This window comes from Oncorhynchus mykiss, chromosome 28, assembly GCF_013265735.2.
Source record: "Oncorhynchus mykiss isolate Arlee chromosome 28, USDA_OmykA_1.1, whole genome shotgun sequence".
NCBI lineage: Eukaryota > Metazoa > Chordata > Actinopteri > Salmoniformes > Salmonidae > Oncorhynchus > Oncorhynchus mykiss.
This window is the reverse complement of record NC_048592.1, coordinates 15,544,323-15,555,799: the sequence shown is the minus strand read 5'-3', so window position 1 is coordinate 15,555,799 and position 11,477 is coordinate 15,544,323. Positions and strand designations below refer to the sequence as shown.

The 11,477-nt window shown below is 43.3% G+C and overlaps 1 protein-coding gene across 1 annotated transcript; it reads left to right on the top strand.

Annotated features, from left to right (window-relative positions):
• Nucleotides 1–305: 305 nt before the first annotated feature.
• Nucleotides 306–4,112, top strand: LOC110508170 (opsin-5-like). Its single transcript, XM_021588606.2, has 2 exons — nt 306–701; nt 2,814–4,112. Exons 1-2 carry the CDS (start codon nt 306–308, stop codon nt 3,519–3,521), a joined length of 1,104 nt encoding a protein of 367 aa, XP_021444281.2. The 3' UTR covers nt 3,522–4,112.
• The last annotated feature ends 7,365 nt before the right edge of the window (nt 4,113–11,477 follow it).

Below are 11,477 nucleotides of genomic sequence, written 5' to 3'. Positions count from 1 at the left end.
ATGACATTTTCAGTTTTAGAAATCCCCACCTGTGCTTATCAGAATCTCTAATGATGACCATGCTATCCTATTAAGCTGACTATCTCCCCCATCCATCCATCCATCCATCCATCTCCCTATCCATCCATCTATCCATCATCTCTCCATCAATCCATCCATCTATCCATCCTTCTCCCATCCATCATCCATCTCTCATCTCCCCATCCATCCATCCTTCTCCCCACCATTGATCGATCGATCCATCCATCCATCGTTCTATCCATCCATCCTTCGGTCCATCCATCTATCTCCTTATCCATCTCCCCATGAATCCATCTCCCCATGCATCCCCCATCCATCTCTCTACCCATCCATTCGTCCATTCAGGTAACCGATTCAACCCGGGGCATGGCCGTCTGCTGATAGTCTGTGCATGGGTCTGGGCCCTGGTGTTCGCCTTCTCCCCTCTGGCCCACTGGGGTGAGTATGGTCCAGAGCCATATGGCACAGCCTGCTGCATCGACTGGCGCCTGTCCAACCTGCACCCCGTGGCCCGCTCCTACACAATGGCGCTCTTTATCTTGTGCTACATCGTGCCCTGCTGCATCATCACGGTATCCTACACGGGCATCCTGATGACGGTTCGAGCCTCTCGTAAGGCCATGGAACATCACGAGGCCCGGCCGGCCAAGATGAGCAACATCCAGGCTGTTATTGTGAAGGTGAGCACTAACAGAGTCTAACAGGGGTACTGTACCGTAAAGCATGTACTGACAACTGATTTTAAAAAGGGATAAATATACAGTAGTAGTCAAAAGTTTGGACACACCTACTCATTCAAGAGTTTTTCTTTATATTTACTATATTGTAGAATAACAGTGAAGACATCGAAACAATGAAATAACACATATGGAATCATGTAGTAACCAAAAAAGTGTTAAACAAATCAAATCAAAATATATTTTAGATTTTAGATTCTTCAAAGTAGCCACCCTTTGCCTTGATGACAGCTTTGCACACTTTGCACACTCAACCAGCTTCATGAGGAATGCTTTTCCAACTTGTTGGCTGCTTTTCCTTCATTCTGCGGTCCGACTCATCCCAAACCATCTCAATTGAGTGACTTTCCGATTGTTCCTCAAATACAGTGTATAAAATACAATTTTGTAGTTCTGAGTCTCTACTTTTATTCAATGTCACAAACACATTTCACATTTTGCTACATAAGACCGAATCCAGGTGGTGAGTCAAAAGTGTACTTTTAACAAGGCACTTCTGTATTACAGGTGACTACCTCATAAGGCCGGTTGAGAGAATGCCTAAAGCTGTCATCAAGGCAAAAAGAGTGGTTCCTATGAAGAATCTCAAATATAAAATATATTTAGATTTGTTTAATACTTTTTTTGGTTACTACATGATTCCATGTATTTATTTCATATTTTGATGTCTTCACTATTATTCAACAATGTACTGTAGAAATGAGTCATTTCTGTGTACTGTAGAAATGAGTCATTTCTGTGTACTGTAGAAATGAGTCATTTCTGTGTACTGTAGAAATGAGTCATTTCTGTGTACTGTAGAAATGAGTAAAAAGCCAGAACACACATAGGTAAAACGGCGTTTTGAAAATTCGTCATTGGCTTTGATACGCTGATTGGTTAGAGATGATCCAATCACTGATGACTTTGTTTTGTACAACACCTGTCATTTTGACATCACCACAAATGGCTTCAACGATGGCAGTCTCAGCCTGAAGTGTATAGCGAACATAGATCAGCGGGAAGAATTCAGTTTTAGTCGTCAGGCAAGATCAGTGCAGGATATAGATTAGGATTAGTAAATACCTGTCTCCATTTCTTTGCTTTATGTAGTCCTCCCCTTTTGCTCTCTCTTCCGGTCTCTTTCCTCCTTTCTTGTTCCCTCTCTCTTTCACTCTCTCTCCTTTATTTCTGTACCTGTATATTCACAACCATAGGGGCTTTATTAAAGTACTCATCCTCTCCCAGTCATGTACAGTACAGTATGTGCGTGAACGCAACGCAACGCACACACACACCTCTCCCTCCTACCAGCCCCGCTCCAGGGGTGATGGTCCCACCCTCACACCGGAGATTGATGCAAATCTTATTATCAGGAAACCCACTCTGGTTGGGGACTCTTCTCTGAGGCGTGATTCCAACGTCATCCTCCATATTGAAAAGGGAGGGCCTAGGAGTCAGAAGTAAACAAATTTAGAGGAACGAAGCGACGGGTGAAATATATATATATATATATATATATATATCTTTTATATCAAAAGCCTCGCTTCAGAGACAGGTGACTTTCTAAAGCTCAGCTGCATCTCTCTCTCGCTCTTCATCCGTCTCTCTCCCTGAGATTGGAAGTGACCTCAGTAAATCCCCTAGTGATGGGAGGTTCTCATCAGAGGGATTTGGCTAGTTATACAGGAATACATTATGATGGATGTGGAGTCGGGTGCCTGCTGCACCCCCAGCTTAGTGGGCATCATCAGCCACAGCCTTCCTTGCTATACGTTTGGCTCAGGATCCATACGAGAACGCTTCACCAATACCTTCTTACGCTCTTCATCCAATCAGTGGCAGTCAGATAGGTCCTAATATCCCTCGCTCTAACCGTGTTGTTAAAATAATCTCAATTCCTATTTCAATCATTCAATCCTCGGGAGTCAGTCAGTTGTGAATGGAGTGCCTAGTGCACTAAAACGCCATCTGCCAATAGATCTTGTTAAACTGTTAAATAACATTTGCTCTCTCTCTCTCTCTCACTCTTTCCTTCCCCCCTTTTCTGTCCTATTGTTTATCTTTCTCCTCCAGCTGAGTGTTGCTGTCTGTATCGGTTTCTTCACAGCGTGGAGCCCTTATGCTGTGGTGTCGATGTGGGCAGCGTTTGGACACATGGAGAACATCCCACCATTGGCGTTCGCCATACTCGCAATGTTTTCCAAGTCCTCCACCATATACAACCCCATCATCTACCTGCTGCTCAGGCCCAACTTCCGCAGGGTGATGTACCGGGCCCTGCTGAGCTTTCGCAGGGCCTGTCTGAAGGGCTGCCTGTGCTCCTGCTCCCAAGGCGCTGTGGGGAAGTGCCGCTCCGGCTCTGTGGTCCAGGTTAGCCTCCGGTCGCTCCGCAGACCACCAGGACACGACCAGTCCTGTTCCACCACCTCATCTGCCAACCAAGCCCTCGCCGGGTACAGAGGTTGTAGCAGCACCTGCGAAAAGTGCAGCGATGCCTTCGAGTGCTTCAGACACTACCCCAGAGATTGCCATGGTGGCACCAACCCCCCCAGCTCCTCAGTCAACACTAACGCACCTCAGGATCAGCTCTCAACAGAGCCCCAGCTGCAGCCACTGACACAGAAACCAACACGGAAGCAGGGGCAGAAGCATAAAAAACAGGAGGCCTGTCACAAGAAGTCCCTGCGAGCCACCATGAGCAGCAAAAGGACCTCGGAGATCGACAACCTTCAGATCAACTTGGAGATGGTGCCGGGACACGCAAAATGTGCCTGGCCCTAGAATGTGATATATGCGTCCTCTGGTTTTATACTTTTTACATCTCTGATATATATATTTCAGTTGATATTTAAAATGACTTTATTTATTTATCTGTCAAGATAGACAGTAACTTTGTTGAAATGCGCTTAGTAAAAACCTAGGTTGTCCTTCAGGGATTCATGTGGGCTGGAGGAGAACACAGTGGAACAAAAAGGAACCCCATCATCCTCGGAAGGATCGGGACAGATACCAAGGTACAATACTGTTTGCGGCAATAAACAGTTTGACACATGGACGATGGAAAGCGAAACCCACTTTGACATCAGTTCCGCTTCCTCTACAATCCCATTTCCATCCAGTGTTTACAGTTGTCTACATATACAGTAGGTGCTGGATTGTTTTATGCTGGTTCAGTACAGCATGGTTTAACTCAACATGAAACTGTTGACTTTATGTACAAAGGAGATCGATGAGAGAGACAGCGATAGAATCAACCAAAGTCATAATCAAAACAGCTGAAGATACTGATATTCACTCAACAATAAGCACTCCAGTATACTGTGTACACAGTGGGGCAAAAAAGTATTTAGTCAGCCACCAATTGTGCAAGTTCTCCCACTTAAAAAGATGAGAGAGGCCTTTAATGTTCATCATAGGTACACTTCAACTATGACAGACAAAATGAGAAAGAAAATCCAGAAAATCACATTTTAGGATTTTTTATGAATTTATTTGCAAATTATGGTGGAAAATAAGTATTTGGTCACCTACAAACAAGCAAGATTTCTGGCTCTCACAGACCTGTAACTTCTTCTTTAAGAGGCTCATCTGTCCTCCACTCGTTACCTGTATTAATGGCACCTGTTTGAACTTGTTATCAGTATTAAAGATACCTGTCCACAACCTCAAACAGTCACACTCCAAACTACACTATGGCCAAGACCAAAGAGCTGTCAAAGGACACCAGAAACAAAATTGTAGACCTGCACCAGGCTGGGAAGACTGAATCTGCAATAGGTAAGCAGCTTGGTTTGAAGAAATCAACTGTGGGAGCAATTATTAGGAAATGGAAGACATACAAGACCACTGATAATCTCCCTCGATCTGGGGCTCCACGCAAGATCTCACCCCGTGGGGTCAAAATGATCACAAGAACGGTGAGCAAAAATCCCAGAACCACACGGGGGGACCTGCGGGACCTTTTCTGGATTTTTCTAATTTTGTCTGTCATAGTTGAAGTGTACCTATGATGAAAATTACAGGCCTCTCTCATCTTTTTAAGTGGGAGAACTTGCACAATTGGTGGCTGACTAAATACTTTTTTGCCCCACTGTATAAGCGCAACAGGGAGAGGAGAAAGGGCGAGCAAGGCAAATAACCAAGTATAAATTGAGCGACTGTAGAATTCAGAGAGTGAGAGAGAAGAAAGGGTTAAAAAAACAAACAAGACAAAACAGATGTGTTGTGTGGTATTGACACATTGTGAACCGTGTTGTGTGTGAAAACTGTGTAAAACATGCAGTCATCGGCATGGAATGTCCTCCGTTGCAAGGTTCAAAAAATGATTTGACCAAATTTACAAACGGTTGATTCCTTCCAATCATGTTACTAGCCATTAAATCTCCCCCCTGTTTTCCACAGCTGAACTAACAGTACTGTAGCCCTTTGCCATGCACCTTCTCTCTCTGGGTCGCTGTATTGAAATCTGTTGATTTAATCGTTAATTTAAATGCCAACTGCCTATATGAGAAACGAATGAGCAAAGATTTTTTTGTAGTCTTGGTTAAAGTATATATTGGTACTTAATTAGATTGAATTATGGGGAGTCAATTGGAACAAAGTTCATTTAAACATCCACAAATCTGATATAATGTAATTATTGCGTGGAAAACAGACGCTAATCAGCATTCGCTGATTTATTCATTAATCATACATGCAGAGATACATTTTCTCCTGTTTGCGAAGCGGATTAACAGGCTCCAGCCTTGATAAGAATGTTAGTATCACGATGTGGGAAGGTTTACAAAAAACATGAATCAATGCCTTTCAAAAATGTCGAGCTTATCTCTTCTTCGTCCCTGATCTTTTTTAAAACATGCAATTAAAAAACTGTTTTTCGCAGCAGCCCATCGGCCGTGTGGTAGTCAGATAGAGATGGACCTCTGGGATCGGATCTAGGGGTCGGATCTGGGGTCGGATGGGTCCACACTCCGAGGAGAAGCTTCCTAAATACAGTAGCTGATATTCTAATCAAATGCATATAGGTTCTAACCAGGTTCCTGTTGTTGCCTGCTGCCTGGCCAAATGAAATCTGGGCACTAGTCAAATGAAATTGAATTGGTCATGTACACATATCCTGCAGATGTTATCGTGGGTGTAGAGAAATGCTTATGTTCCTAGCTCCAACAGTGCAGTAATACCTAACAATACACACAAATCCCAAAAATAAAAAGGAATTAAGAAATATTAGAACGACCAATGTCAGAGTATGGAATATATGGCTCATATATATACAGTTGAAGTCAGAGGTTTACATACACCTTAGCATTTAGCATTTAGCAATACATTTAAACACAGTTTTTCACAATTCCTGACATTTAATCCTAGTAAAAATTCCCTGTCTTAGGTCAGTTAGGATCAACACTTTATTTTAAGAATGTGAAATGTCAGAATAATAGTAGAGAGAATGATTTATTTCAGCTTTTATTTCTTTCATCACATTCCCAGTGGGTTAGAAGTTTACATACACTCAATTAGTATTTGGATGCAGTGCCTTAAACAATTTAAACTTGGGTGAAACGTTTCGGGTAGCCTTCCACAAGCTTCCCACAATAAGTTGGGTGAATTTTGATCCATTCCTGCTGACAGAGCTGGTGTAACTGAGTCAGGTTTGTAGGATCCTTGCTCGCACACGCTTTTTCAGTTCTGCCCACAAATGTTCTATAGGATTGAGGTCAGGGATTTGTGATGGCTACTCCAATACCTTGACTTTGTTGTCCTTAAGCCATTTTTCCACAACTTTGGAAGTATGCTTAGGGTCATTGTCCATTTGGAAGACCCATTTGCGACCAAGCTTTAACTTCCTGACTGATGTCTTGATGTTGCTTCAATATATCCACATAATTTTACCTCCTCATGATGCCATCCCAAGTCTGGTTCATCCTTGGGAGCAATTTCCAAACGCCTGAAGGTACCACATTCACAAACAAACAAAACAAACAAAACATACAAACAATAGTACGCAAGTATAAACACCATGGGACCAAGGAGCCGTCATACCGCTCGGGAAGGAGATGTGTTCTGTCTCCTAGAGATGAACGTACCTTGGTGAGAAAAGTGCAAATCAATCCCAGAACAACAACAACATGTGCAGTTGCAAACTGCACATGGGGACAAAGATCGTACTTTTTGGAGAAATGTCCTCTGGTCTGATGAAACAAAAATAGACCTGTCTGGCCATAATGTCCATCGTTATGTTTGGGGGAGGCTTGCAAGCCGAAGAACACCATCCTAACCATGAAGCACGGGGGTGGCAGCATCGTGTTGTGGGGATGCTTTGTTGCAGGAGGGACTGGTGCACTTCATAAAATAGATGGCATCATGAGGAAGTAAAATTATGTGGATATATTGAAGCAACATCTCAAGAAATCAGTCAGGAAGTTAAAGCTTGGTCGCAAATGGGTCTTCCAAATGGACAATGACCCCAATGGCTTAAGGACAACAAAGTCAAGGTATTGGAGTGGCCATCACAAAGCCCTGACCTCAATCCCATAGAAAATGTGTGGGCAGAACTGAAGAAGCGTGTGCAAGCAAGGAGGCCTACAAACCTTACTCAGTTACACAAACTCTGTCAGGAGGAAGGGGCAAAAATCCACCCTACTTATTGTGGGAAGCTTGTGGAAGGCTACCCGAAACATTTGACCCAAGTTAAACAATTTAAAGGCAATGCTACCAAATACTAATTGAGTGTATGTAAACTTCTGACCCACTGTGATGAAATAAATAAAAGCTGAAATAAATCACTCTCTACTATTATTCTGACATTTCACAGTCTTAAAGTAAAGTGGTGATCCTAACTGACCTAAATCAGGGAATATTTACTAGGAATAAATGTCAGGAATTGTGAAAAACTGTGTTTAAATGTATTTGGCTAAGGTGTATGTAAACTTCTGACTTCAACTGTAGACCAGTGTTCAATGAATATGTACATAGGGCAGCAGTCTCTAAGGTGCAGCGTTGAGTACCGGGTGGTAGCCGGCTAGTAACAGTAACCAAAGTTCAGGGCAGGGTACTGGGCAGAGGCCAACTAGTGGTGACTTTCTAACAGTGATGGCCTAGAGATCAACACTATTTTTTTTGTCTCTTTGATGCACCTGTACTGTATCTGCCTTTTTAGATAGTAGTGGGGTGAACAGGCTGTGGCTCGGGTGGCTGAGGTCCTTGACCGGGGCGGCAGGGTAGCCTAGTGGTTAGAGCGTTGGACTAGTAACCGGAAGGTTGTGATTTCAAACCCCCGAGCTGACAATCTGTCGTTCTGCCCCTGAACAGGCAGTTAACCCACTGTTCCCAGGCCGTCATTGAAAATAAGAATTTGTTCTTAACTGACTTGCCTGGTTAAATAAAGGTAAAATAAAATACCGGCCTTCCGGTAACACCGGGTGCAGTTGCCGTACCAGGCAGTGATACAGCCCGATTGGATGCTCACAAAGGTGCAGGTTTGTGAGAGTCTTAGGGGCCAAGCCACATTTCTTCAGCCTCCTGACGTTGAAGAGGCACTGTGGTCCAGTCGATGGGAGTTTGCTCCCTCTCTCTCCTGAAGTCATCCTTTGTTTTGTTGACGTTGAGGGAGACGTTATATTCCTGGCACCACTCCGCCAGGGCTTTTTGCTGTCTCGTTGTTCTTGGTTGTTATTGGTTATCAGTTGTCATTTGCAAACTTGTATTTATTTTACACCCTTTTCTCCCCAATTTCGTTGTATCCAATTGGTAGTTACAGTCTTGTCTCATCGCTGCAACTTCTGTACGGACTCGGGAGAGGCGAAGTTGGAGAGCCATACAAAACACGACCCAACCAAGCCGCACTGCTTCTTGACACCATGCCCACTTAACCTGGAAGCCAGCCACACCAATGTGTCGGAGGAAACACCATACAGTGCCTTGCGAAAGTATTCGGCCCCCTTGAACTTTGCGACCTTTTGCCACATTTCAGGCTTCAAACATAAAGATATAAAACTGTATTTTTTTTGTGAAGAATCAACAACAAGTGGGACACAATCATGAAGTGGAACGACATTTATTGGATATTTCAAACTTTTTTAACAAATCAAAAACTGAAAAATTGAGCGTGCAAAATTATTCAGCCCCTTTACTTTCAGTGCAGCAAACTCTCTCCAGAAGTTCTGAATGATCCAATGTTGACCTAAATGACTAATGATGATAAATACAATCCACCTGTGTGTAATCAAATCTCTGTATAAATGCATATGCACTGTGATAGTCTCAGAGGTCCGTTAAAAGCGCAGAGAGCATCATGAAGAACAAGGAACACACCAGGCAGGTCCGAGATACTGTTGTGAAGAAGTTTAAAGCCGGATTTGGATACAAAAATATTTCCCAAGCTTTAAACATCCCAAGGAGCACTGTGCAAGCGATAATATTGAAATGGAAAGAGTATCAGACCACTGCAAATCTACCAAGACCTGGCCGTCCCTCTAAACTTTCAGCTCATACAAGGAGAAGACTGATCAGAGATGCAGCCCAGAGGCCCATGATCACTCTGGATGAACTGCAGAGATCTACAGCTGAGGTGGGAGACTCTGTCCATAGGACAACAATCAGTCGTATATTGCACAAATCTGGCCTTAATGGAAGAGTGGCAAGAAGAAAGCCATTTCTTAAAGATATCCATAAAAAGTGTTGTTTAAAGTTTGCCACAAGCCACCTGGGAGACACACCAAACATGTGGAAGAAGGTGCTCTGGTCAGATGAAACCAAAATTGAACTTTTGGCAACAATGCAAAACGTTATGTTTGGCGTAAAAGCAACACAGCTGAACACACCATCCCCACTGTCAAACATGGTGGTGGCAGCATCATGGTTTGGGCCTGCTTTTCTTCAGCAGGGACAAGGAAGATGGTTAAAAATTGATGGGAAGATGGATGGAGCCAAATACAGGACCATTCTGGAAGAAAACCTGATGGAGTCTGCAAAAGACCTGAGACTGGGACGGAGATTTGTCTTCCAACAAGACAATGATCCAAAACATAAAGCAAAATCTACAATGGAATGGTTCAAAAATAAACATATCCAGGTGTTAGAATGGCCAAGTCAAAGTCCAGACCTGAATCCAATCGAGAATCTGTGGAAAGAACTGAAAACTGCTGTTCACAAATGCTCTCCATCCAACCTCACTGAGCTCAAGCTGTTTTGCAAGGAGGAATGGGAAAAAATGTCAGTCTCTCGATGTGCAAAACTGATAAAGACATACCCCAAGCGACTTACAGCTGTAATCGCAGCAAAAGGTGGCGCTACAAAGTATTAACTTAAGGGGGCTGAATAATTTTGCACGCCCAATTTTTCAGTTTTTGATTTGTTAAAAAGGTTTGAAATATCCAATAAATGTCGTTCCACTTCATGATTGTGTCCCACTTGTTGATTCTTCACAAAAAAAATACAGTTTTATTTCTTTATGTTTGAAGCCTGAAATGTGGCAAAAGGTCGCAAAGTTCAAGGGGGCCGAATATTTTCGCAAGGCACTGTACACCTGGCGACCGTGTCAGGAATTGTTGCCTACCTTCCCCACCTGGGGTCGGCCTGTCAGGAAGTCCAGGACCCAGTTGCATCGGCGGGGTTCAGACCCAGGGCCCCGGGTTTAGTGATGAGCAAGGAGGGCACTATGGTGTTGAAGGCTGAGCTGTAGTCAACGAACAGCATTCTTACATAGGTATTCCTCTTGTCCAGTTGGGATAAGGCAGTGTGCAGTGTGATGGTGATTACGTCATCTGTGGATGTTGGGGCGGTATGCAAATTGCTGTAGGTCCAGGGTGTCAGGTAAGGTGGAGGTGATATGATCCTTAGCCTCTCAAAGCACTTCATGATGACAAGTGAGTACCCAAGTCCTGCTGTTTCTGTCTGGGTACACTAGTATATCATCTGGGGCCGGGCCAGGAGTTTGTCCTGGTCAGGAAAAACCATAGAATTGGAATTAAGAAGACTAATAATTAATTTAATAGGATCTCCTCTATGGGAACAACACTATTGGCCCCATGTAATGTTTCTTGGTGCTTCAACGGAGAATGGTATATCCACATTCAGAAGATTTGTATGGACTAGAGTCAATCCGATTGCCCCTTTTCGGCTATGCACCTAGCATGACTTAGTGAGTCATTGACTACAAACAATTAGATCACTTCTCAACAATTATGACAAAAATTCACTTCTCTTGAAACAGACTTTATTTAAAAACACAGTGAAGTGACAACACCAGCTCTTTTTGAGATGCCTCTCTCACCCACATATGAGCACACACACACACACACACACACACATTTAAGCGTGCAGAAACACACATGCACGCACACACACACTACTAACTGCTACTGCCAAGCGTCAAAATAACATACAAGCACACACCAAAGCACATTCATTGACGTACAATCAGGGTCATGTCCAAGAGCAGACATTTGGGCGGAAAATAGACCTGCAGTGCATGACTGCTGTTTTGTATCACAAAACACTACAATAGTTCATTTAAACTAGCCTAGAGACAAGAGGTTTCAATATCAGCGGACCTTTAATCTGTCAAATAGGTAATTGCCTCAAACAAATTCATATGCATTCGTGTTTCATTTTCCGTACACTGGGGTAACTAATTGTCATGCATGGAGGAGGAAATTCCTGCCTGGCAGCTGTATGGGATAAATAGTGTAAGGTTGGAGCCCTTCGATGAGGCTGGTTCCCCATGATTATGAGACAAAC

Bases quoted from the DNA above. Each gene is read 5' to 3' on its own strand.
- LOC110508170 (XM_021588606.2), top strand. From the start codon at position 306: ATGAATCCATCTCCCCATGCATCCCCCATCCATCTCTCTACCCATCCA. The intron at 702-2,813 runs GTGAGCACTAAC...TTTCTCCTCCAG, and splicing joins TCCAGGCTGTTATTGTGAAG to CTGAGTGTTGCTGTCTGTAT.